Source organism: Tigriopus californicus, chromosome 6, assembly GCF_007210705.1.
Source record: "Tigriopus californicus strain San Diego chromosome 6, Tcal_SD_v2.1, whole genome shotgun sequence".
NCBI classification, from domain to species: domain Eukaryota; kingdom Metazoa; phylum Arthropoda; class Copepoda; order Harpacticoida; family Harpacticidae; genus Tigriopus; species Tigriopus californicus.
This window is the reverse complement of record NC_081445.1, coordinates 7,893,035-7,920,126: the sequence shown is the minus strand read 5'-3', so window position 1 is coordinate 7,920,126 and position 27,092 is coordinate 7,893,035. Positions and strand designations below refer to the sequence as shown.

The 27,092-nt window shown below is 41.0% G+C and overlaps 2 protein-coding genes across 4 annotated transcripts in view; one reads left to right on the top strand and one right to left on the bottom strand.

Annotated features, from left to right (window-relative positions):
* Positions 1-1,086: 1,086 nt before the first annotated feature.
* LOC131881699 (uncharacterized) lies at positions 1,087-10,678 on the top strand. The gene is made up of 18 exons (XM_059228642.1): positions 1,087-1,323; positions 1,421-1,649; positions 4,809-4,966; positions 5,129-5,307; positions 5,414-5,588; positions 5,664-5,730; positions 5,865-6,114; positions 6,427-6,523; positions 6,661-6,818; positions 6,909-7,122; positions 7,235-7,456; positions 8,257-8,403; positions 8,779-8,957; positions 9,241-9,364; positions 9,435-9,599; positions 9,939-10,163; positions 10,291-10,390; positions 10,513-10,678. The coding sequence occupies exons 1-18, from the start codon at positions 1,269-1,271 to the stop codon at positions 10,625-10,627; spliced, it is 2,859 nt and encodes a 952-aa protein (XP_059084625.1). The 5' UTR covers positions 1,087-1,268; the 3' UTR covers positions 10,628-10,678.
* Positions 10,611-27,092, bottom strand: part of LOC131881701 (uncharacterized) — a 23,284-nt gene continuing 6,802 nt past the window's right edge. For 2 of the 3 annotated variants that reach the window (XM_059228644.1, XM_059228643.1), the window contains 8 exons: positions 26,700-26,854; positions 25,543-25,674; positions 22,363-22,484; positions 18,084-18,498; positions 17,258-17,478; positions 14,667-14,776; positions 11,874-12,159; positions 10,611-11,743 (listed from right to left, as the gene is read on the bottom strand). In XM_059228644.1, coding sequence (XP_059084627.1) covers positions 10,922-11,743; positions 11,874-12,159; positions 14,667-14,776; positions 17,258-17,478; positions 18,084-18,498; positions 22,363-22,484; positions 25,543-25,674; positions 26,700-26,854 — 2,263 coding nt within the window. In that variant the 3' untranslated portion in view covers positions 10,611-10,921. Of the gene's footprint in view, positions 11,744-11,873; positions 12,160-14,666; positions 14,777-17,257; positions 17,479-18,083; positions 18,499-22,362; positions 22,485-25,542; positions 25,675-25,765; positions 25,866-26,699; positions 26,855-27,092 lie in introns of those variants that run through there. The other variant, XM_059228645.1, reaches the window with a different exon arrangement.

Here is a 27,092-nt window from a genome sequence, read left to right as displayed (position 1 = left end):
ATTTGGTTTACCTGAAATGTGTGAGGGGAAACAGTGTTCGGAAAACAATCAAATTACCCAATATTTACGCTTACTTAAAGAAAACAATAAAATCAACCAATACTTACAAACACTTACAGCTTGCGACTCTGTCCTAATATTGCATAGGTCAAATGCTCAGGGGGACTACTACGTTCTAGTAATATGATTCAAATATAGCATAATTACTACCTACAATTCTCTAAATTAATCACATTTTACGGTTTGTTTGCTACTACATTCAACCATTGCATTTGATTTTGCTAAATGAAACTGATTTTTACATAATCGAACCAAATCACCCCATTGCCCCTACCCAAGAAAACATTAACGCAACTTACCATCGAACTGTACTAGAATAACTATTTTTCTATTATCGCCTTCACGAATTTCGAAAAGCGCACGTGTCTACCTGATCTCTTCCGTCTGTCAGTCACCCAAGCGTTACAGCGTAGGTTCTTCCCTACAAGTACGCACTCCCCAAGGAATTCATTCCATGCTCGCTCTCTCTCTCTCGCTCTCTACCCGCTCCTTACCTACTTAGGTATGTTCATATCTAGAACAATTCGTCGGAGTCGTATGCATGAGCTGTACAAATTGTAAATACAAAGGGCTTCTTGGATTGTACCCTCGTCGTTGAAACTGAAACTGGAAATGCGCGGGGAAGGTTAATTCATCAAAACGCCTTGCCACCACGCGAATTGTTGGAGACACAATACGATTTGGCTTGGTTTTGGAATGGCAACAAACCAATGGTCGTCCGAAGGAAAGAGGCGTCGTTTGCATCGAACATTATGCTCTACTAATTCCGACTCTCTTCCCGCTTTCTGAAACAAAGCTCATCCATCTCTTAAATTCACGTTTCACTAGAATCTGACTTGGCTTTCAATTCAAAATTAGCGCATCTTTCCACAAAGCATGAAATTTGAATCTCTATTGTCTCTTCTGGGATTGAATCAAGCTATTTTGACAACGTTTTGAGTCTTTGCTTATTGGTTTGAAACCGCCTAGATTTATCTTTCAAGATACAGATTCTGCGTCCGTTTGAACAGGAAAAAATGCGGACTGAAGAATGCTTCGTTTGTCTAATTTAACCGAAGAGTGCTTGCAATTGTCAATAGCGCGGGGTCCTCTGGGCTTTGTCTCTCGGGGAAAAAAATTGTATCCTTATTGACAAACTTGTCAAAGTTACTGAGACCATCCAAAGAAGATAAGAGCACCAACGAAGACAATGTGTCCGACTTGTTCAAATGCTTTCCAAAGCACGACGAGCTCATCCAAGCATGATTCGAGCCCTTCTTTTCTGTGAGTAGAAACCATCCCATCCATCCATTCTTTATTTCCATTGTTTGTCCCGAATCTGGTTCCTATTTCCAATTTTTGCCCCACCCATGTATTTTAGGTCTGCTCATTTTTGGCGCCAAAACGGACGGAGTTGGGATGTTCAAGTTGTTCCAAAATGGTCCTGGATCGTTTTTGGTCGGTTCCAAAGGTGTTCAGTGCCTGGATCCGCCTGATTTGGCTATGAAGTGCCAATCTTACAATTGGGAACGGGTTCAATGTAATGTGTCGTCGAGGTCGTTTGATCTGAATTGTGACACTGACTGCCAAATCATCTTCCACAATCGCAAGTAAGATCAGTTTCGAAGACTACCATTTGCGTTAAAAGTATATTGATAAAGAAACCTGGTATTTGATATTTGATATTTAGAAGGCTCAATCGTTTGCGCAAAAGAAGTTAAGAGAAGCTCTCCATTGCTTTTGTCTTGTCAGTTGTTGCTCCAATTTGTGACTTTTTTTTTTTCATGACTGAATGGATCAAAAGAAGACGGACAAAAACGTTATAAAAGTTAAAGCTCCTCTTTTGGGGTCAGACATTCATAGCTCCTTAAGCCATCCCAAGCTTGGTTGTTCTTGTTGATGATGATAATCGAATGAGGCTTGAGTTACGTTCTAAAGTTCTTCAATGAAATATTTAGTCGAAGAAAGGGCTGGGCTGAACTAGTTCTTCAAAGTGAAACGTTGAGGGTGGAAAGCAAGCTTTTGCGCTGGCATTGATCCTCATAATTGGTTAGCCCCCAAAGCGAAAGGATCCAGCCAACTTTGGGAAAGCCAATCAAGCCTTCAGGGTTTAAGACTGACGCACAGAATATCTACTAGAGAAAATGTTACAAGACACAGGTTCTTAGTGCTTGAGTCGATTCAAAAAGATCACGAGGTGTAAGGAACGTCGTAATGTCCGATCAATAAATTCCATTTTCAAGTACCATTTAGGATGTCTTGCTATTAATAGAAACTCGTGTGTGGCCTTCGTAAAATTTCCAATTCTATGACACCGATTTTCTGTGGAAGCATTTGTGTTATTGCTGAGTTGCAATGAATAATGCCAATCACTTTTAAGGTTGTGAGGTGTAATGCTCATTTGAAACGTCATACCAAACAAGGGCAAATCAAAGCAAATGCATCAATTTTTAATTCGCTGCTCTGAGTATAAAAAATTGAATTTGATTGACATCAAAACGTGGAAGGTTTGAAAGATCAAACGGTTGTTGCCAGAATGATGCACTATCAGTTATTGTCGTTATGAATAAAAGCTCTGTGTTCCAAAAAGTTCTTGCAACTTTCAAATCATCTTTCATTACTTTTTGTGACAAAGTCTCAAGTTTTCAGTTGCAACTTGACAACTTGAAAAGAAAGCCAATGTACATAATAACGCATTGAATAGACTCCCACTTCTTCAATGCCCTTTGAAGCCAAAATGATCCCGCCCACTATGGCGAAGATCTATTTTGACATTAAGTCAATCCAAGATGTACGAACAGTAAACACTCCTCATTCCTGGGTTCCAAATAATATTAATATACCAATCATCATCTACCCATCGATCTTGTAATGAAGCACATCAATTTCAACCAGGAGCGCCACGCTGTATCCTGTGATTGCTCAAGAACGCCTGAAATCTGGACGGGGACGCTAAGGTCGAGAAATCACGAGAATACGCTCTAAGTTGCCTGATTTGTACAAGGTATCATTCGCTGACATATCCAATTTAACACCATAAATAAAAACCACCAACTCTTTTGAGAGGCTTTTCACATCCTATGAGGGGACTATTACAAACACTTGTGAAGTCCAAATAGGAATAAATGGGAAGCTATATCATTTATACTTGTAGAATACTAACGACTTCATGTGATCATCGTTTTCTATGAAGCTGTGCTAAAAAAGCTGATGGTGTGTTTTGCAAAAGTGATGTTTTTAAGGTCAATCTCAAAAGAACTTGTGAAACTATACTTTTCCTATTACATTTTTCATGAAAACGATGATCACAAAAGTGTTCCTGTGTTATTAACAGGGTGTCCAAATTGTCCCAACGTTTTCGCTAAAAAAACAAAAAAAAGTGCTTTCCATTAATTTTACCCCATTTCTTCGGGAAAAAAATCCTTGAAAATGTAATAATCCTCAAAAAATGCAGAAAAATTCTCTTCGACCAACTCATGACATTTGCTTACTGTTACTTCAAATGTTTTTTCCCTAAATAGGATGTTTGTCTTACCCTTTGGACAGCACAATCAATCAAGATTATGTCTCTTCAACCAGCAAAAGAACTTTGTTTTACCAAATTTGCCAGGACGCTAGAAATACATATATCTTTATCATTTATTTTTCTCATTTGGACCATTTGAACAACCCTAGTTATCAATCATACTGTACAGTAAACAACTTCCTGTTTCATTCTTATTTGCGTATCATAATGGTTTGGAATTTTAGCCATTGTGAATTTGAAAGGTCTCCCAGATCTGCTGGCCTATGTCTTCATAAAGTCTGGCATCTTAGAGCGTCTTCTCTCGTTTCTACGTGAGAGTGTCTACACCTAGACGAAGCAAAGGGCGCTAACTCGGGGCAATGAAAAAGGACTATTTGACTTCAGTGAAAGTATTGCCTTCTTATCCAAACGACACTAACTCCACGACGCTACATCTTCGCATTTCAATGAAGAAATGGTGCATAAAGGAGACAAATGTTTATAAAAGTTAATCTGCCTCTTTAAATTTTACTTATGTCGTTAGTTTTCTAATACCAGAGAAGGATGTTCTGTCTGTCTAAAATGAGAGTTGGATAAGTGTTCTCGCATGTATGGGACACTCGGTATACTACACTATCTCGACTGCCCACCTCTTGAGCACAATATAGAACGCATGGAATAGAGGACAGAGAGACACGAGATGTAAACATGAAAGTTTGTTTAGAGGGCAATAGTGGTATTGGCTCACCTTGCGTTGGTGGCCGTGGCTACGTTCGTCAAGTTTTAACTAAATTGGAGGTCTGGGTCAAGAAGTATTTAGTGGACCTTTAGCTCCTTTTTGGCAAGGCCTTTATTTGAGGCCAAGGTGATCGTCTTTTAAACACTGATTGTGTTCACTCAAACACACAGGAAATTATAGACTTTATGTACCCTTCCAATATTCAAAAAAAGTCTTCTTTATTTGACACAGATTTGTCATTGAACCAATAGTAGTTATACTCGCTTACTTGATGGCAATATGTTCCCTATTGCCCGGGCTTCTCAATTCATATTTGGGGGTTAGGCTTGTCCAATCTATTGATCTATCTGGAGCAACTCAGCTTCAACTGAATTTTTTGGTAAAGAAATACGGGTGTTGTGAAAAAAGTACTAGTAGTGATTGATTGAGTGAAAATGTCGATTATCAGGAATTCACCACCTGTCAGTCCGCTTATAGAGAGGTTCTGGTCTCGTCCCATTTCCGTCTCACCCTCTGTCATTTCAGACTGGATTTTTCTTCCAAAAATCGAGACCACGGAGAGTTCTCGTTCGAATCTGGGCCAAACTTTGCCTATCCTAAATGTATGCAAAATGTCAAGGTTCAAGTTCGAAATCTCTCCGGAAATTGCCTCAAAGGACTGACTTTCAAAAATTTTCAAGAAGGTAATGATGAATTCATGAATAGATGATGTGCATTCGTGCCAGAATTCGTTCTCTATAGGTATCGCTGTCGATTTGTCATAAATATTCCATGATTGAATGAGTTGTTTCCTCCTGAGCGTACGTACCAGTATCATGTCATGTTTTTGTCTTTGGTGACCACAGTGACGATTGCCAATGGAGCTGTGGATTTGAATGTCATTTCTCCCGATTCTGTCCAATTGACCGTGCACCGTCATGAAGAACTTTACTGCTTTGCAAGACGCACATCTCTGCCTCTCTTGACAGAAGTTCGATACGTTCCATTGGACCCAAAACCGTCCAATGCCCCCCAAGTTCCCGAGGTTAGAACGAACCAACGATTGTGCAATGGGACTACAGTCATTCTCAAACTAGATCTGTCCCATCTGATACGGGAAAGTTTAAAAAACCCTAACCTATGCTTTCTAGTCCCATTCGGGAGAGATTCAGACGGTCCGAAAAGAAGGCTACGACATCGAGGAAACTTTCCTGCTCGAAGGTCTCATTCCAAATACAGAATATAAAATCTGGACCCGACAAAGACCTGTCCAATCCGACACTTGGACCGTGGCTCAGGAGTTCCGAACTAAAACGCAAGCTAAAGGTTGTACTGCAAGTTTTCTTTTTCCTTCTCTCTCTTCTGAAAAGAGAATGGAACAGGAAGTCGATTTTGTTCCAGCTCCGGACGTCCCAATCACTTCCAATTTCACGTACGAGATGTTCCCTCTGGTGAACGGAAACCATCGGTAGGTAGTTACGCCCACGAACCAACTTGTTATTGCCTCGAAAGCCAGAGGTTGATTGGTATTGGGACCTAATGTTGGAACCAGATACGCAAAACTACTTCTTTCTCTCTCTCTCTTTCTCTGTTCCGAAACAGAGTCCTCCTTTATTGGGCCCCAGTCCCGACCAGATTCCAATTCGGAGGGAAGTTTGACTTTGTCGTGTTCGGGATGTGTGCCAGTGGTCCAGACCAAAGGAACATATTGAATCCTGATCCGAATGCTTTGATCCCGGGTCCATGGGTTGACGGTACTCGGAAAAGTTGGAACAAAGCCAATGGCACACATCTAATGTGGCAAACAACGGTCAAAACAGCATTCTTAAAATTCGAAGTTCCTGTGGGGAAGGTAAAGTTACATTTATGATTGCAGTTTGAGACCTATTCGATCCGAAGTTGAGTTATTCTTATTCGAACAACATTTCTGAATAAAAAAATGCGGTATTGTATCTCTCTGAACAACGTAGCCAATTCAAGCTGCATCTACCATTTTAACTGAAGAATAGTACCAATTCAAAGGCTTCACAAGTTCTATTCTGGTTCTACAAAATCGTCCTCCATCCAAAAAGAGGATTAGATTGAAATTTCCGCATAAAGGAAAAGCACACGTGGGCTCAGGCTTTCATGTTTTTTCGCTTTTAATGGATTACTTTGGTTTCAGCGGCACTCTTGTCGGATATCAATCGTAGCTCGCAATGTGGCTGGTTCCTCGCATCCATCGCAGGCAATATTCATAAATATACCCGCCGAAATCCAGGGTAAGATCCCAGATCCCCTTCTGTCAAGCGGGGGGAACATGATATTGTGAAATTGTACCCAGCCGTTATGTTCCCTAACCCCCATCCAATCTCACCATCTTCTTTCCTCGTTTGGCTCTTGTTCTCTTTGAATGTAGCTGCTCGGCCTCCCAGATCTGCAGTAATGAAATGGTCCAATGGAACACGACGAATCTTTTGGGAAATGCCAGAGTCATGGAATGCTCCTCCATATTCTCATGTACCCACACGTGAGGTGCATCTGGCTTGGTGCCCCAATAAATCAGTCCTATGTGATGTATGTAAAAGTGTGTACATTGTACATGAATGCCCCAAGGGCCAGACAACATGAGATAAAGAATGGTATGCGTTGTGTTCCACCCAACAGAATGGAGCACACTTCAAGTCAGTTTCGGCCCGTCGTCATCATTCTGGTGGAGAACATGAGCTCGATCAGTTCATTACATATGAAGAGCAGGCCGATATTTGGTCGTCGACTTTTGAAAGCCAAGAACATGTCATTTCCCACGTGGGTTTGTCGGTTCCCGGAAGCGCCGAACTCTCCCAAGGCTTAAGTTGGATTCCCTGTCCCGAAATTGAAGGTAGTCCATACGTGTAGTACGGAAATTGCCTCCATGGTCTCATTCCAAACGAACAGAGCAGGGGCATATGATTTCCGATGGTCTATTCCCATCGTCATTTTTTTTGTTCCAGAATCCCAGCCCTTGAATGGCCAGATCTCGATTTCAAGGTCCAAAGGGACTAGTGGAACCGATTCCTCTTCATCTTCCATTGCGTCTGCTGAGGAGAAACTGGAAATCTCCTTCGTTTCGTGTCCCAAATGCCCAACTCATCTGGGACTTTTGGTCAAAGCATGGCGAGTGTGGATCTGCCCTTTTGAAGCCTTGACGGAAAAGGGAAATTGTTCTGGAAAAGGTAATTCTAATGACAGGTCATATATCTAATGTGCTTTGTAGGTATTTATTGCTTACTAATCGTAACCTATTTCAGTGTTTGTTAATAGAATAAAAAAATGATTGCATGCCCAATTATTTGGGGTTTTATCGCAATTTTGTCAATCATCGAATTTCAAACATGGAGTTGAATTTGCGCAAGATAAACAAAGATGATGTAACAGATTAGTAAAAGAGCATTTAATTAATGCTTGATCGACTCCCCCCCCTCAAACAAGAAGAATTCTAAAAAATGTACGTAGATACCGTAAGAACGAGAAGCAAAATTGTTGGTACACATCATATTTGACCTTAAACCCTTGCAGACAGGACGAAGCTGCACTTTTTTCGTCGTTGGTCATCTATTAGATGGCAAGTTGTGTTTTGGCACGAGACTCCCCGGGACCTAATTTATCTTTTTGGGAAGGTTATGGAACGCTGAAAGCCTCAATGATTTGTGGTTTTAGGGCAAATTATCGACGAACCCTCTTACAGCACACCAGCCCCATATTTTTGCTGCGAATGAGGATCTCTTTCATCTGTGTAACTCTGTTTTATTGATCTACTTTCCCGAAGCCATCGCCAAATTTTGCTTTTTACGTAAACCGTTACAATACGTTTGTAACAACACTCACACATAGGCTGACAAAACAAACGACGCTCAGATTGGCCAGAAGGTCCTCATAGATATCTGATCTTTTGACATGGAACCCGAGCCCTTCAATGTATAACAGCATGTGTCAAGATCAAAATGGCCTTTCAACTTAACTTTTTTGTCTTCAGCTCCTGCCTTTCATATTGGTCCTCCTCCTCCGTTTCTGAGAGTCCGCCATGTTTTGCTTCCTGGACAGGCATATGAAGTCTCTTTGGAGATGCAGACTCATTTTGGAACATATGAAACAGTCAAACTCCCCTCGAGACTTCTACCAGGTACGTACCACAAGACATGGGATGTGTATTTCAGAAAACAGGTCGTTTCTTTGAAGAAGTGTTGATGAACTAAATGCCCCGCTGGCTTATTAAACTTGCATCTCAAAGAAGATTAGTTCACCGCGAACTTCGAACTTGAAATGATTAACATTGGGGCTCAAACTTCGATCCTGAAAAGGCGTTTGCAGAATGCAAAAGTTTTCTCGTTTGTTCCGTTTTTCTTTTCGTGTCTTTAAATTATTCCGATGATGATTGTAACCTTGTGATTTCTATAAAAAGGATTGTTGCTGTGTTCGTTTAATCAAACTCAAAGCTACATCACAATATAATGGAGAATGGGGAGGTCTGTCACGCATTTGGTTTTTCGTTTTCCAGCTCCAACAAAACCGCCGTCTGTGGTCGAAGCGGTCATGGCGAATTCGTCATCCCTCGTTGTGCATTTGGAACAGTTCCACGAATCTCACATTTGCCAATTTGCATTGGACTCCGAGGAGCACATCCTCGAGCCAAATCGACCTTGTCGAAGTCAAATGGAACTCGACTTGGACCATCAGGTTTGAAACAGAGTCACTTTGTGGCTTTCAGATCGTGCAATATTTAGCATGTTCTATTTCCAACCTTTTCCTATGCTATGCTACCTTTACTATGGTCGAGGGCAGTTCCACTCAAAAATTCTCCCTGCCTAATGAAATATCTACTCATAGCAAGAGGATACCTGCTACCTTCAAAGAGTGTTGGATCAGTTTTCCTGATTGCATTAGATCATCACTTATACCACTCTTCACTGGTCTGTCCTTTTGGTGCCTTTTGTTTGACGCAGTGTTGTTTCCCTTTTAGAGCTCCACGTGGTTAAACGCCCAACAAGGAGTTTTGCTGGCTCGATGTCCGTCATTGCGGTTGCGTTCCTGTAATCCCTCGGGTTGTTCCAATTGGTCCAAACGACTGAATAACATCATAAAAGGTGCGTGCTGAACCCTCTTCTGAATACTCCATTGATCTGTACCTTTTTCTCATGGTTTTTCCGTCTCTAGCTCCAAATCCAGTGCAAGAGTTCCATATTCAGGAGTATGCCCCTAATCAAGCATCTATGACGTGGAAATGGGACCCGCGTACCAAGAGCGACGGATTGGACGTGGAAATACAGAACTCGCAAGATGGAGAGGGTTACATTGAGTACTTCACGCAAGACTTCGGAGGTGTGTAAAGGCCGTTTATGGATATTTGGGAGGGCAGATGAGGTTGGACCTGAGTGGGATCAGAGAGGCTTCGTGCACGATTTCATTGTGCCCGAGACCATCACTTTTTTGGCTTCCTGACAAAGCCCTTTTTGTCAATCTTGGGCTTTGTGGCCGCTTTCATCGTCAAACAAAGGCCAAGATGCAAAAAAGAAGGTGCACTTGAGTGGCAAGCAAATAATCGAACCCTCGAAGTTTGAGGTGCTTTGACTTGGCGATAATGCTTTGATAACTCCCCATTTTATTGATGTCATGAAAATCGTGAATCTTGTCCAAGGAGATTGACCTTGTCTGTTGAAGGTTTGAGCCCTCTTGATTCAACTTCGTGCGCAATCTCAGCCAGAAAGATGCGTTCTCTCACGATCCACTTGCCGCATAACTATTGTATTGGAGGCATGGAAGTTAAATTCCAATTGAGAATTCGTGGATTCAGAAAGACCGAGGATGCTCAAGGATCAGCTCAACGAATCAATGGACCTTGGAGTGGCTTGAAGACCACAAGCCACTCTTGCCAACTCCTGACAGGTATGATCCTTTTCCATTGTCTTTCTCAATGGTCCACAGTACGTATGACGTCATCACTCTGGGCCCATAAATACCGTGACGTCACTAGAGTGAAACCGAAATATGAGAATGCGTGTTTTCCTTACAGGAAATGTATTCCATCATTTCTGGCCCTTTGGCCTTTGTGGTGTCTTCGGATCGCTCTTTGTGACCTTGAGCGTATATTTCATCATTAATCGAGTGCACAAGTAAGTGGGCTAACATAAATAGAGAGGCTCTTCTCTCTTCTCTCATGATCACATTAGACCAAACAAAGGTTTTTGTTCCTTGCGTAATGTATTCTCACACTGATCTTGATCTCTACATCCAGATCCAGACGTCAATTCCAAAGAATCATCACCCAGACACCGGAGAACTACGCCAATGAATACGAGGGCAATTTCTTCGACAAGTCACAACAACAACAACCCATGTTCTCATTTTGACTTTATTCGCAAACTTCATTCCATATACATAATATATATCTATATATATATGTAGGTACATTTATGTATTCTTCCTGGCTCGGATATACATCGTGCACAATACACTGCTGTGCATAATCATTTGCATGTTAGAGGCTTTCATCATGAGGCCTGAGCTAATCCTATTTAAATATGAATCAAACTCGTTCAAGAGTGGCCTTTGAAACGAGCCAAAAAAGAGAGTCAAAAATCTCCACTTATGTATTTTGAAACCACCTCGGCCAAAGACTGGTCACTATTACTCTACTCTTTCAGTCAGTTGTTTTCCTCGGATATTATCCGATAGGGCACGGAAAGAAAGATACTTTTCTCGGCACCCTGAGATTCTTCATTTGTGGGCGTTATTTTGTCGAGGTATCCAGCTTCAGCATCTTTAGAGTCGCGGCTTGATTTCGAATTAGGACCCGAGCCATAGCGCCAAAATATTTGACTGGCCTTCGTGGCCTCCGTATCCGACGAGACCGACCATCTTTGCTGGTCCTTCGAGCGACACGAGTGGTCTTCATTAGCGGTTCCTGAAACTCGAAGCGACGCGGAGAAGGCCGTTCTGATTGAATCAGGGTTTACAAGTGACGAGGGAGTCGACTCGATCGCGAAGTGAGATGGATTTTCGAGGGACCTCTCGCCTTCCGCCTCTGCAATAGAGGGGGATTTGATCCCACTTGGACCCACGCTAGATGAGCTGGATTCCAAGTGTTCCAAGCCCCTCGATTGTTTTGCCTCAATGCCCTCGAAATTATCTTTCACCATCATCATCATCATCCCGCCAGTACCAATGCTGACCTCGGCGCTGGTTCGTCTTGGGAACCATGATCCATCACTGGTGGACGTGGGTATGGTCGGCCCAGTTTGACCCGAGGTCGAGGCCACGACGGTGGGGGGCGATTGTGAAGGCGTGATAAGGAACTGCTCCGGCTGCTCGGAATCTGACAGATGGATAGGATGCTGCTTCTGGAGGCGTCGGCTTCGGAAGCTGCCCATGCGTTGCTTGCGCGACTGAGCGTAGTACGAGGAAACCGTGGGATGAAAGACAGCAGATTTGACACTCTCGCCAGATTCGCTTGAGTAATGGAAGTGCTGTAAGAAAAAGCCAAAGGAAAACGCTGACTCAAGAAGGATGATGTGGCCTTGTTGACCTTTGTTGCCGCGAATTCCAATAAGAACAGCGATGAGGAGTTAGCTAGCAGAGGTCTAATGGCTTGCTTACCTTCCGCCGGTAGTAATCTTGGTCTTGACGCCGGGCCGTTTGGCTGGAAATGGACGTGGGCTGAGCAGACCCACCCCACGAGGAATTATTGGAGACTCGGGGTTGGTTCTTCTTGCACATTCGGTTGACCAAAGTGGTGGTGAGCGGAATGGTGTTCTCCACTAAGGAGGTCTGTCGGCGAATGTTTTGCGGGAATGCTCTGCTCATTATCCGAGGTGATGGGGGCGGGTAGTAAGCCATCGATGGATTGGGATTGGTACTCACGGGTCCTTCAGTCAAAAAACCGCTGGAAAGAGAGAGATGTAAAAATACCTTATCTAACAGACGCGCTCGTCAAGGTCTGGTGTCAATCAAGTCCAAAACAAGGCCACTGGGTAAGGTCTCTTTCGCTTCTATATTTTTCTATTGCTTTCCTACCAAGTCTAAGTATGGACCACCTGACAAAGTTGAATGCTAAATGTCCTAATGGCACGAAAGTTGACACGCTTCTTCGCTCTCTTCTTGTTGGAGGGTACTTTTGAGTGGACTTAATTATGATTGCCTTGAATGGGAAAAAACGGTAAAAGATGTATAGGTCTGCAGGAAAGTGTGAAGTACTGGATAAGTGGAAAAATGGCAAATGACAATTGTGCCTTTGTACCTAACGCTTATCAGGAAAGAAATGGGAGGTATGATTACGTTGGTCACAAATGGTTCATCTTAGCTACTCCATTGTGATGTGCCTGGTCACTCGATATTTTCGATTCTTGCATTTTTTTCATATTTATAATTAAATATCAAGTGAAAAGTCAATCAATGAAAAAAAGCCTCTTAGACAACAACAACTGTATGTATAAGGACACTTCTTAAGGACTGCAAATTTGAAAGGATCATGGTTTCAAAAACATGGAATGTGCCAAAATCATCAGGACAGTTTAATATATCATTTTATGATAATTTCTTATTCTTTGACGGCAACTGCAACTTTCAATTGTATCATAGATGACACGTATGGTCTCTTCGGACAGATGGTCTCACGCCGTCAACAACGTAGCATTGAGGTTGGCGTCATTGCTTTAGAAATTAACCTCAACTTTCCGCTCCAGAATGGACAGGACACAAAAGTTCATGACGTTGACGTATGAAGTAAAACGAACGTGAGCTAGAAATGCTCAAATATGTTTTTTCGCCACCTCTGAAATGACTTTACTCAGTCTGCAATTGAATAGACCTCTTGAAGTAACTTGGTGATTGTTATTTGGTGTTCTAGGTGTTGACTGATAATTTACACGCTACGTAATAACTAAGGGTCGAGAAAATGTTTGGTCCTGTTGGGCAAAATATTATTTTTTTCATTTTTGTAAAATCATAGAACTAGAAGTTGTAATATATATAGTGGTCCTTTCAAAAATATAAAATCCAGTTTTATATTGTTCATACATAAGCATCAAAATCTCATATTGATTCATTTCTAATTAAGTAAAAATGATCAATGCACAATAAATGGGAGCATACATTTTGGTCAAATGTAATGAATTAAAGATTGAGAAGGTTAAATTTAAAAAAAAATATGTTTGGGCCCCTTTTATACTGCACTACTATTAAAAAAATGAAATTTCTTTTCTTAGAGGCTCAAGAATTGACAGTAACGTTTGCTCTTTACTTGTGCAGCATTTAATTGCTAGATTGCTTATTTACTTGTTCAGACGAAAAATGCTTGTTAACTTAAACTCAATTGGACCCTTTGCATTTCTGAACAATCATCTGTCCTTCTTTTAAGCTTGGAATGGAGAGAATAACGAGAAACGTTGTGTAGAGTCAACTGATGTGTGAAGTCTTTCATATATTTCCCCTGAAATAGTACATAAAACTCCATAAAAGGAAGAATTTGTTTTCCAAAACGGCAAAAATCGTTCAAAAAAGACATTTAAATTAAAAGATATGTTCTCGATCGCAAGTAATAGCTCTTTGATAAAAAAGGTAAGAGAAAAAGTAGGCTAGATTGGTCACTTATTGAATAACATTGGAAATTTAAGACATGTCCAGAATACATATTTGTCACCCTGTACAACATAATCTTAATCAAGGCGACGATTTCATTCGTAACAACGCAAACAAAGGTTTATGTCTGGTATTTCAATGCTTGCAATATCTAATCTGGCCATGACAGCTTTGACATTCAAGATTCAGTTAATATTTTTTTTTGTACCAAGTAGAAATTGATTTATTTCCGTTCTACGTTCTTGTCCGTTTTAATGTTGTTTTAATTGACCACCTTGGATTTGAAGCCTCCTCTTAGCAGTTCCACTTGACTAAAGTAAAGTTCTCCTTGTTCCCCCCCCCCAAAAAAATATCCTCTTTTCCACAGCATCTGTCTTGATTGCTTTCTTGAACTTGTCCAACTTTGGCCTTCAGTCCCAGTTGGCCTGGAGGAAAGTTTGCGCCGCCCTTGTTACTTACATTTGCGCGCAAGTTGTGCTCGAATTTGAATAAGTTGTTCCCGACTGTCACAGATAAACTTGGCATGTTCTAGATCAGCTTTCAAGCCATATCTCTCGCTATGACTCGCTCCCTGTCGGCATAAATTAGAGGGGGAAATTCCAAGATCATGGAACAAAATACCTTCCTGTACGTTTCCTGTCGGTCGACATCGATTAAAAGAACGGGGCACACACTCAGGAGCGTTATTACTTTCCAGCACAAAACCAATTTCAAAGTAGCATATTTTCAGGAACCACATGAATACACTGGCCACTAAAAAAGGCCGACTCTTTCGCTGCACAAGGCCAAGGAGGAGCAGTTTTTGAAGCTTACCTTCCCTTCATCATAGTTGGGCTCAGGGGACAGGAATCGACGGATGTTCCATAATTGGACAAGATCACAGCGGGTGGAGAGGTGGCCGCAACCGAAGAGCTTCGTATGGACTGGAATAGAATTCGAGACTCAATTGGAAGAGATCGACTATTGCATTTTGGATAGGCCATGGCGTCGATAACAAGCTAGTTTATCACGGGTTGAAATGCGGAACACCGCGTTCATATTCATAAATTGGAACAACCCCAAGCGAGATATCAAAACGAGAAAGGATTGGGATTCGCATAGATAAACGAATACCCTAAAAATACATAATATGTACGTACGTACACGTAGATAAAGAACAAGTCATACAGTAAAAGCCCACTAAGAATATTCATACTCTTGCGTAAATGAGCTCTTACTCGCCTTTTTTTTTAAATCTGAGCTCCTGTCAGGACTTTCAGCAAAAATGATCATGAACTCAAATTATACCCCAATTCTCAGCAATTATTTGTGCCAAATTTTTTATCTATGCACACGGCATTTCTCGTATAAATGTTATATCTGTGGAGGAAATGGCTCATTGCTCACTTTTTGTCGAGCGAGCTAACAGACTGTAGGGTTGTAGTACATTCAGTGCATTGTAGCCCCAGCCACAACCTCGTCTGAAATCCTCAAGGCTTACGAATATATATAAATGCTGATAAGAAGCCTTCCCTGCTCTAGCCGCCGACGTCGTTGGCGTTGTTGCTATTGATGATGATGATGATGAAGATAATATAGATGGCTCATGCCTTTAACAAGAGACGTCGTTTGATAAGCAGGCCTCCATCATTACATAGTGATAGTGATCATCATCATCATCCCCTCCATCTAGGATAGTGTTGCATAGGCCCAATAAGAAATGGCCCATGACTTTCGTGTCCCCGTGAGTGAGTGAGTGAGCTGCGAAATCAAAAATAGTGTGCAAGAAGCCTAAACATGATCGAAATTGGACTCGGTGGTTTGTTCCTAGTGTTAGTAGCAATTTTTGGCTGTTGTTATTGCTGTGCCCGGAACCAAAATTCCAATCGTGGAGCGCGATCCAATGATCTCCATACCGCACCTGCGCCATCCATGGGGTTGCACCAACGATGGTCAGATTACCGCACATTTCGAGGCCACGTCCCAGATTCCGCCCATCCAAGACCCAGCCAATTACATCGTGGAGAGCCTGATCGAGTAGATTCCAGGGAATCCCAACCACCAATTTACACGATTACCATTGATGATCAACAACTGCCCAAGTACGAAGATCTGTTCCCTGCGGAACCACCCAAAGTGGGAGATCCACCCACTTATAATAATGCACTACCACCACGACAACAACAACAACAACAACAATCACCTCCGCCGCCTGAATCGTGAATAAGTGTTCCCATAATCAAGTGTCAGAGTGTACTTCCTCAATATTATGTGTGCAAACCCTTAGATTATTGGTTTGGACTAATATGAATATATGTCGTTGATCTGGACTCTCGTTGACTAAAAGAGCATTGCTTGAAACCAGGGACCCGATGAAAGTAACTATATAAAGCAAATTTTCGAGTGGAAGCTGAAGAATTCTTCTGGGATGATGAATATCTTAAAAATACTTTCACCGAGGGTGAAAGAGAGGCAAAACGCACTATCTTTTAAGTGTTTGGTTCGAAAAGTGCAACACCAAAAATTGAATGTGCTTTGGAGAATAATGACTATCCAAAGAAATTCAAAGAAAAACCTGCCCCATTTTTCCTATAAACTGTTTAAATAATATCATACGTTGTTCTAAGATACTACATCAACAGCATCATGGGAGTTATCTGACCCATCAAGCTAATTGGTTATTGTTGTAAAGTTAGTATTCGACTCAGACGGCGAGCCGACACGTGTCGCTTGTAATCTCTTCACTAATTGTTGCAATCTCTGCATTTGTTGATTTATACTACAGGGAAGAAAACAAGTTTTTAGATCCTTGAAATCTAATTAAGTTGAACACAATGGGTGACTTGTAAATTTACGTAATGCATATACTTGAAGGAGTGTTGTAACTTGTACTACTTTATGTACATTTACATGCACCGTACAATGTGCTGGGAATACAAAACTCTCTTCCAAGGTACTGGTTTTTGTTCAAAATATCTCCTGCAGCGAAACTCAAAAGTGCATTCGACACTTTATTGAACAAACGACCAAATAACTCGTTAACTCGTTGCCTAAAAAGTCAAAGAATACGCTGCTGCATGAACCACTAGAACATGGACGGGAAGGGAAGGGCCTACAAGTGACTTATTGATGCAACACAATGCGTGAACTTTATAATAAAATGCACCACTGTCAATATTTCAGTGGTTCATGTCTGCTACCCATATATAGTTTCAATATCATAACGTGGTGGTGCAATCACCCTAAACAAATCCTAAGTCGAGCCCAATCTCCAGACAACCAGGAAGTTTCTTCTTGGTATTCAATTACTGCCCAAAACTTTCGTTCAAGTTTTTGCCCCTTAATACGTGCCACCTTTTTGGTTCCCAATTTACCACCGAATGGGAAAAAGGGAAATCTTCACAACTTGTGCCATGTCGACTCACCTGAAGAAAGGCTCTTTTGGAGTGTTCCAGTACTGTGGAATGAGGACTTCGCTGTTGTTGATGCTGCATAAAGGGCGACACGATGTCTATCATGGACCTTCTGTGGGTTTGAGCCGAGGGCGAGAGACACCCTGGAGAATTGGGTTGAGTGGACTCGCCAGATATCGGAGAACTTGGACGATATTTTAACGTGGTGGGTGGCTCCAACAGATGACGCGGCTCTATTGTAATGGAACACGACAGACTTGTTAATGAGATGCAAAAGACTCGTTCCAATAATTTGGAACACCAGTTTCGAGCTTTAGGGGGAGGGACAACCTGAGGCTGTTCAAAGTTTTTTGCTAGATGCTTTTGAAGGGGAAAGACTTAAAGGTGACGGGTTAGTTGCTGGGTGCTAGGTGCTAACTCCTGGAGCTTAAATCGCTATTTTGACGAGGGTTCGGGTAGTTTTTATAAGTCTGAATAAATTGCCCTTGGTTAAAAAGTTGTGAAACCATTCGAAAAACCTTTTGCTCGAGTCTACTAAAAAGGCCACGGAACTGCAAGCTTTCAGCCAACTTGAAGCTTTGAAAAATCCTGGTTTCTATCTTCCTCGTATTATTCGTGTTCAGTCTAGGGAGCTCTTTGTCTCTTTGGTCTTTGAGCTTCATCATTATGAACTTTTTGAAGACAAACCGCACAACGCCGCCTTAAGCTATCCTACGATAGCCTGACTTTTATCTTTGTCAATTCGACTTGGAAAATCATTGTCTTGAGTAATTGCTCAGTGCGGCTGAAGACGAAGTTGACAGAATCCACCTAATCAATATCCGTTCTTCATTCTTACCTTTCTGAGACTTTTGGCTTTCTGTCCTGGTATGAGATCGCTTTCGTTTACTCAGCATGTGTTTCTCAGGGTCCATTTCGGGGTCAGAATTGAGCAATGCCCCCTGTTCCTCGTCGCTCTCATCACTCCCTTCGGATTGAGGATCGTCCCGTTCAGTCCCTTGACGTTCCATCGCCATATGGTCAAAGGACTCATTGACAATGATCCTGGGATAGGGGTGACAAAGGACGCTCTCGGCACTTTTGGTCTTCCGAAGGTTCAAATCTCCCGCTCCAATGAGGCCGAACCCGTTCGGGTCATTGTAGTAGATATCACAGTTGATCCCCAAGGTCGAGTTATTCCGACGATGAAGCCAATACTCGGGATTGGTGGCCATGATCCCGTCAAATGTCTTGGCTCGATGACACACGTGGAACTAGAGGGAACATGAGAAAAGACCGTTGGTCATAATATCCTGGTGAGCCTCGTGAAAACCACCTTTTCCAACTTGACGGCGCATAAAGCTGCATTGAGGAAAAGCCATGTGGGCGACCACGGCCAACATAAAAAGGAAGTTAAGTGAAAGTGATCCCAACTCAAACTAGGACACTCAACACTCACAAGTACCAGTTTATTGGCGTTTTAGTTACCACTTTCACTTTTTGATCATAGGTGTATTTTTGGCAAACGCGGGTCAAGATTAAAAGTGGTTGATGATCCTTTAAGATGCTGAAGCTCATTACGAGCAACTTGATTGAAGCGATAGATTGAGATAGTGGAAGCGAAGAAACCCATGATTGATTAATCCAATATGCAAAAGGGAAGGAACTCGGAAGTGAATTGCTTAAACTTGAAAGGGTTAGTTATTAGTGTGTCTACAAACCGCAGATAATTGAGAAGATATATGATCCAAAAATCAAGCCAAAGAGTGAACTAAAAATGAATGCCTTATTTTGGGGGAAGTGCCTAACTATTTTTTACTTCTGTATAGTGAGCCTGGCGGTAGAATGTATTTGGGGAGTATTACACTAATGAAGTACAAGAAAAGTGGGGGAGAAATAAATTTAGCGAATTGGTTTTGGGATTTGCTGACGTAACCTGTATGCAGAGGAAAAGCAAAGACAAACATCACAATCAACGATCGCGCATTGTGTGTTAGCTAAATTTTCATATCATCGAGGGTGCTCTGTTACAAAGCTCAAGCAAATGTCATTTTAGGCATAGCTTTGACACCGTAAGGCAATCACATTGTTTGATCGAACATGGCAATCATCATTTCCAAAAAATAGTTTTATGAATAGCACAGTTTTATAAACTTTGGTGGCTGACTTTGATTTCATGAAAAAAGATAATGATGAAAAGTCATCGGTATGCTACAAGTGTACAAAATATAGCTCTCTGTTATACCTATTTGGATGTCAAAAGTGATTGTAATTTTACCCTTTCAGGAGTTGTAAAGTCTTTCGGAACTTTACACTGGGTGATGTATTTATGGTGTTTGAATTGATCAGCAATGCGTTGTTCAGCAAAAAACATATCTTTTAGATCATATTCTTGTGTTTCTACGTTTGTGTGTCCGCAACAAGAGGAAGGGGTGGAGAATGAAAAGGACTCTTTGCGTTTACCAATTGCAAAACGGGTAGAAATTATTAAAATCAATGGTATTCTACTCTGAAAATAAAATAATCAAAGACTGCATTATTATGCGTAATTAAATTTGTACTTTTTTGGAAGCGACAAAAACTTTGTGTTCTTACATATTATATCAAAATGAGCTAAATTCGGGGAAAAAAGAGCAGCAGCCAGTTTGTTGTCCAACCATGGCTATGAATTAAGGTTGACATTGGAATCACTTTTTTTCTTGCTTTACTCTGTCCGATTGAATTTGCAGAGCATTTCGTTATCGAGCTTCAGAAGCGAGAAAATTGTTCATTGAATTCCTTCAAATGGTTTCTTCCAGACACGGCCTTGCTGAGGGCCTTTCATTGAAGACCAAGGCTTTTGGATATTCCGCTTTTCATTCTAAGCATTGGAAATTGCTGTCCTCAGTCACCAAGCTGTGCAATTGTGGTTATTCATGCTTTTAAAAGGGGCTCTGTCAACCAGGCAAATAGTTTTGGAACATTTTCAGGTCGCGTGCGACATATTACGATGAACGAATAGCGTCAACATTGAAGCAATATAATTTGTCCATTCCATGCTTTCTGCAACCACAACAATGCTTTGCGCGATTATTGCACACGATTTCCAAGTTTGACGAATTCCTACTTGAGTATTTATTTGTTATACACTTTGTAATAGCTAGTTCTACGTGTTTAAGGGAACACTCCATAATAGGAGCCAGGTATTAACGGACAAGGAGCTGAATGAGCAATCATTTCAGAAAGAGGCGCGCCCACTGAATATGCCATTTCGTGATGGGTGGAGAAGTCTCAATCTCAATGGTAAAGTGAACATGTTAGGGACTTGTCTACTACTTCAGGTAAAGCAGGTCTATTAGTGGGCCCAAAGTTAAAGGGGAAAGTAATGGGGAAGAGTCATTCAAGATTGCTGTTACAAATTTGTTGGTGATATGCCTAAAACAACAAACACGTTATGCCATCGTGTCAACGTTAACATGAACAATAATTTTAAATAAGATATGGAAATAATTAGCGAAAGACAAAAATATAATCGAGGAATATTAGGCACAATATACTCTTTTTTAGGGAGGAAACCATTCAATCAAAAAGTAAAAGTAGCGTATTTTGATTGCGTCTGTTGCAGTTGGTAAAAAAACAGTTTAATGGTCTTTTTGCAAAAACTTCTTTTTCGTTAGGTTCCTATAAGCTTATCTTAAAGATGGCCTATAGATGAATGAAGCAGGAAACGTCAATTCAGACATGTACAACAATTTCCTAAGCTGAAGTTAACATCTTAAACCATCCGTACACTGTAGCTAAGGGCAATTTTTAGGTAGTTCTTATTAGGACAAACAAGTTTTTGGGCATGTAATTAAAGACGTCGGAGCCCTCGCAACAAATGCCCCGTGGATATCGAAGCATTTCAAGCATGACAGCGATCTTATTTTAGTCCTTTGGAAGAAAAAAGGAAAAAATCGATTCTAAAATAAATTTTGAGAGAGTTGCTAGTACCCGGTCAAAAAATCGCTGATAATTGTTCAAAGCAAGCCAAAATTGGTTGACTTAACTGTATCAAAATAAACTATTTATCTTTCCGACCTCCAGTAATGTCCAGATGGTTGTAAAATTAGTTTGCAAAAACATTGATCCTTTGATCATTGGACCCGATTTATCATTTGATTTTTCTTATTTGGTTTGGTTTTTCACGTGCTTTTCTAACCTCTACAGGGAATGAAATATCCAGTACTATTAACATGAAAGGTTATGATTCGTCTATCTATTACCTTTTAATCCTTATACAATATTTGGTCTACCAACAAGTCTGGCTAATCTTTGAATGAAGGGTTGATCAGGTATTTTAGTTAAAAACTTGTCCAAGTCAGACTTAAATCCTGCTACCGGATCAACAAGGCCTACGTATTCCCTACGAATATTAGAGGGAAGCAAATTAAACAATGAAGGAGCCCAAGAAAGAAGGGAAGTGGACTTTATTGTTTTAACTAGCCTGGATTCTCGAGGGCTTGAAAGTGCTCACAAAACGCAAAAGGTCACTAGAAAAGAGTCGCGTAATTCCCCGATTATAATTTCATTTTGGTAACTTTCTGATGCACCCAACCATGTTCGATATTAGCGCTTGATCTGCATCGGGGCATGCAAACATGTAGTTAACAAACTAAATGATAAACTGACAACTCGATATCAATGAGATCCTCTTCTCTACTTTCTTAGGCTCCTTCATTTGAAGATTTGACCTCCTCAAATATTCGTAGGGAATATGTACATACAACGGTGATCCTGTAGCATCTTTAAAGTCAGAGTTGGACAAGTTTTTGACTAAAATTCCAGATCAACCCTGTATTCAAGGACTTGCCAGATCTGGCAACTCTAACTCGTTGATGGATCAGGTATCAAATGAATCTAATGCTATATTAGACGCCCACTTGAACCGTTTGGGATAGCATTTCCAGTAGCGGTAAAGAAGTCCACTGCTCTGCTCAGTGTTTATCCGTAACAAACTTATTCCAAGAACGGCCACTGTTTCATCTCAGATGAAACCTGTAGAACATATTTTGCATCACACCCAATCAATGGCTCTGTTCTTGTTTTCTTTAGTGCTTGGATGATGGGTGGTGCTTTCAACCATCTTCTTCTCGTTTTAAGGTTCTACAAGCAATTACCTGTCTCGTTTCGCACTGATGGCACCCGGGGGGAATGAGGCTGGCCACATCGTCCACGTCCACTTGGTCCACATCGTATTTGCGAAAGGCGGGTTGATAGGGAATAATGCCACGGATTTTTCCTAGAGCGAGCCAAATGCGCATTTTTTTTAAAATGAATTTCATTCATGTTTCAAGCTAATTCCGCAAAAAGAACACGGCCTTTTTGGTGAAGGGATCACTCCAGGAACAAGAGGGTAACCAGGTCACCCTTGTGAGAGAGTGTCCCCCAAAGTATAGATAATTTGAAACAAATGGTTGGACTTTAGTAATGAGGAGATCAATCTTTTCGAGCCTATCGGCGGTTACAATGTGCAAACCAAGCATTGGGTTGTTGGGTCAGGGAATATGGCTGAAGGTGACTTGAAATTATCCGTGGAGTTCTAGAGATATGGAGTTTGGACGGTTTATCAGCCATAAAATTGGTTCCCTTTTCAAAAATGCTTATGAAATAACAAACAAAGTTTCAATTCATACCACGTTAATTTTGTAACGTTTACCTGTAAATTACTTTGTCAAAAGCTTGTCTGGCTGACCAATAAGATTATGCCAAAGATCAAATTTTTTTTTGCAATCAGTAGTACATAACTTTGACCTCTTCTGCTGAGTAGGTTAAGCCAGATTTTAGGCTCAAATTTGAACAATTTTGGCAACGTGGCAAGATCTTTCGATCATATCAAATGTAAAGGAATTGGAAAAGATAAATGATTCTGTAGATAGTTTTTTCACTTCCTTCCGAGGTCTATATCTCTAGAAGTTCGTAAATAGTCTTACTTTGCAATTTAGATTTGAACATGTTTGACCGGATCAATGGCCAATTCAAATGAATCAATCATATCATAAGAACTTTTTTCTGATTAGTGGTAATCTCCGTTTATCATAATCCATGCACGTGTCAACCATGAAAAGGCGTTATTTTTCGCAGAAGTTCCAACTCGACGGACAATTTATTAGGCCATAAATCATAAATAAAAACCCCACCATTTATCTTGCTGTCGGCAGTTGCAGAGGGAAAAAGATGAAGACACGTCTTTCAAACATGAGAATCAAGACATTTTGTTTTTTTAGATGCTTTACTAGAGGTGCACGCATATGAGTCACTACACGCATAAATAACGAAAGAGGTCACAAAGAGTTCGTTTCTTAGAGGGAAACCTAGGATTGTAAATATTTCAATGCAACATCACACACCCTTTGTCTTTGTCCTGTGATTGCTTTTTTGACAAAGAGTGTGTTGTATGTTATGTAGGAGAGCTCTCTGTCATATCAGAAGTTCGGAATGAAGTGGTGTTGGCAGAATGTGATGACCACCGACTTAAATGCATGCCAATGATTTTCATAACTTTTCAAGACATTTCGGGGGGGATTTTTTCAGGTTCTTCCATTGATCAGGAAACCGATTTGGCAACCTTTGCGCCTGGCTTAATTATCTGGGTCAAAAGTAAGACGTATTTGAACATTCGAAAGTGAAACCTAATGCCGCAACACTGATTTTTAAAGTTGATTTCAGGATGGAACAGGGTGACTGAAAATTGCATCATAAAGTGAGTTCTTGCTCAAGAACTGGGCAGTTGAAAATGTTGCTTATGAAATTGAATCCAAACAATGTCAGGACTTGACAATATAATGCAAGGCCAATAAATATGGAACGGTAATCTAATGATGGCGTCATCACCAACAGCACTTCCTCTTTACAGATTAACATGATGTTCGTCAGCAACGTGTATTATAAGTCATGCAAATGTTAAGCAAAGTGCAAGAGGAGCTTCATCTGTCTAACTAAAGGATGAGGTAAATGCACTTCCCAAAAAAGCTGCGAATATACTGTGTAAGAGAGTTTTGTGATCAATGTACTATACACTAGCAGAATCGGTAGAAATTAACGTTAGTTCCTAATTATCCTTGTCATTACCCCGAACCCATCTGGATATGGTGGAAAACTTGTACCACTGATGGTCAGTGGAGTTGAGCTTGTCTGGAATTTAAAACAACGATACTGGTTTTACTCTCCTCGTTGGAACTGAACTTTCAGGAAAGGTTCACGCGAAAAAGTAGCCAGAGCTTGAACTAAATTCAATTACTTGGCTTTTCTTTGTAGATACAGTACTTCACATCCTCTTTTGAGCTCAATGAACATCGTCAATTTGGACTTTCAACATTTCAAAGGGGAACAAATACTTTTGAGTGGGCTCTCAAGAAAAACGACTTCAATCTTTGCAATGTAGCGGATCAAAAAAATTTGGTCGTCCTATTTGTTGTCACATTTTGGATCGACATTTTGTCTGATTTTAGCCCACACAAACTCGTTTATCAGCTTTGCTGTCAACTTGGTTGCTATTTCATGGGTTTTTAGGACGAAATTAAAGTCACGATATGCTGTATCAAGTCGATAAGTTCAAAATTTGCGTTCTGCTTTTATTGGAGCAGAGAACCTAACCAAGAGTTTCCCTTGGGACTAGTCCAAAATGAGCCGCCCCCATGTTGTGAACTCCATGGGTGGATGATCAAGAGAAACTTGAAAAATAGATCATGCCCATTAATGCTTCAATTCTAAAGAATTTGCGGTCCTTATATCAGGAATAAAGTTGACAAATGTTTTGAAAAGAGATTTGAAATCCAAAACGTTCGTCACCCAATGTGAGTCAATTTTCCACTCAAACCATCAAGATGTTACAGTGTGGCCTTGAAGTCTAAACGCTAACAAAGAGGAAACGTTAGCAAAAAAATAAGGCCCAAAAATTGGCCTTGATGTTCATTTCAAAGTTCAAAGGCGTCCCAAGAAACGGCTTCAAAATTTCTTTTGGACGTTCATCCACTTCTGAACAAGTGTTTCCATCGGAGAAAAAATCTACCCTGTCGGTTATTTTTACAGGGTGAGGCGAGCAAATCTGTCCTAATTCGATAGATGTCACCATGTTTCAGACTTGGGCCTAGGACTGTTGTGTAATAAAGTGTATTGTCGTAAATATGTCTTGAGCGATGAATTCTGTTCCATCGTCTGTGGGAAGGAAGATGATGGAAAGCTTGACAAAAAGATGAGATTTCTTGGATTAGCACAAGAATGAGACAGCCAAAGGCAAACACTTTCCACTATTAAGAAATGGTAGCCAACACCATGTGTTGTATTTGTTGACGGCTTACCCCATTGGTTGAAGAACACATAGACCGCTCCTGCCCAAACGATAAGCACCAAGATCACAATGAACACCTCGTCAGCCTGAACTCGGGAAAATTCCAGAGGTGGAGGGATCACAATTTCGTTCGGGCTCATCACTGGAAACGAACACCAAAAACTAGACTTTTGAATATCTGCTTTAAAAGAGGAGGCAACTTTAGTTGGAAGGCATCCAATGATTAGACACACTTAAAGATACTTGGAAATTGAAAACAAGAGGATCTAGGCTTCTGGGTCTTTGAAAATTTGTAACTTTGCTCAAGGACGATGCCATTACTGGACAGAGACGGTAGGGTGGGGGGAAACGTACCATTTATCCAGATGAACCGAATGCATTTTCCTTCGCACAAATTGGGCTTGTGTTGCATCAAAAGCGTTCGCCAATTGTAACTTCAATCGAACGTCTGCGTCAAAAGCAATGAACACTTGAAACTCGGTACAAGGCGGGCAGAAAATGACTTGTTTAGCACCACGTTGGTAAGATCTTACCAACGTGGTGTTAGCTCATACAGTTTGTGCCCACCCTGGTCCAAATTTTAAATGCTCATAACTTTTGACACAAATGTTCGATTGGGATCATAACTGACCATTGCTTTCTGAGGCTACAATTGAGTCAACTCATGTAAAGATCAAATGCATTTGATTGATTGGACTTGGAATTACCCATTTTCCCCCACCCCCGTCGCTTGTCCAGTGGTGAAGTCGTCCTTGCTTTGCTAGAGTGAGTGACTAATTTTGCACCTTAGCATCCAGAGCTGTAATGGAATACAGAAAGCTTGAATTTGTCCTATGCAGAAAGCATTGGCAATCATTAAGAGTTGTATGTAATAGATGTAATGATGTCTCGCATTACAAATAAGCAATTAGAGGCCAGGAGGAAAAAGCCATGCTTTGTTTCTCCCCTTTACTCCGACTACTCGAAAGTTCCTTTTTTTGTCTCACTTTATCTCTCAGCAATGACGGCAAATCCAATTATATTACTTATATGACATCCCTCCAGTTATCTGCTTTTCTCTATTCCTTGGTTCAAGACCCATCCAACCATGCCTCTATCCATCCAAATCAGCTCTATCCTAAGTGTAATTGTCAGAGCTTGAACCTCTCGTGGGCCTTCAAGGCTTACCTGACGTGCTGAAGTTGAGCGACACGTGGAGTTGGGCGGCTCCTGTGATTGCATTCCGGCTCCTCACAATCAAATGATAATGAGTGTACGGACGAAGGTCGTGAAGATGGACAAAGTTTTCCACCGGGTCAGACAGAGAAATCACAACCTTATAACTAGACGAGAAAGAACGGACAAGTTAATGTTGATACCGATGACCTTGCTTGGCCTTTGGTTGGAACGGAGATTGACTAGATTTTCTTGACACTAACAGGGCCTCTTTTGTATCTTGGCCAAGAGCACAAGCGTATGCAGGAGACGCCATTGTTCTATTGAGCCGTGATCTTTTGTTTCTTTTGAAGTGAAGGCCGCCATTCTCTTGGCATTATGGAACAAAGCGTTCCTCGTGTTACT

Excerpts from the sequence above, each read along its gene's own strand:
- LOC131881699 (XM_059228642.1), top strand. The coding sequence starts at position 1,269 with ATGCTTTCCAAAGCACGACGAGCTCATCCAAGCATGATTCGAGCCCTT. Across the intron at positions 6,819-6,908 it reads ATAAATCAGTCCTATGTGAT|AATGGAGCACACTTCAAGTC; the intron begins GTATGTAAAAGT and ends TCCACCCAACAG. Across the intron at positions 8,958-9,240 it reads AACTCGACTTGGACCATCAG|AGCTCCACGTGGTTAAACGC; the intron begins GTTTGAAACAGA and ends TTTCCCTTTTAG.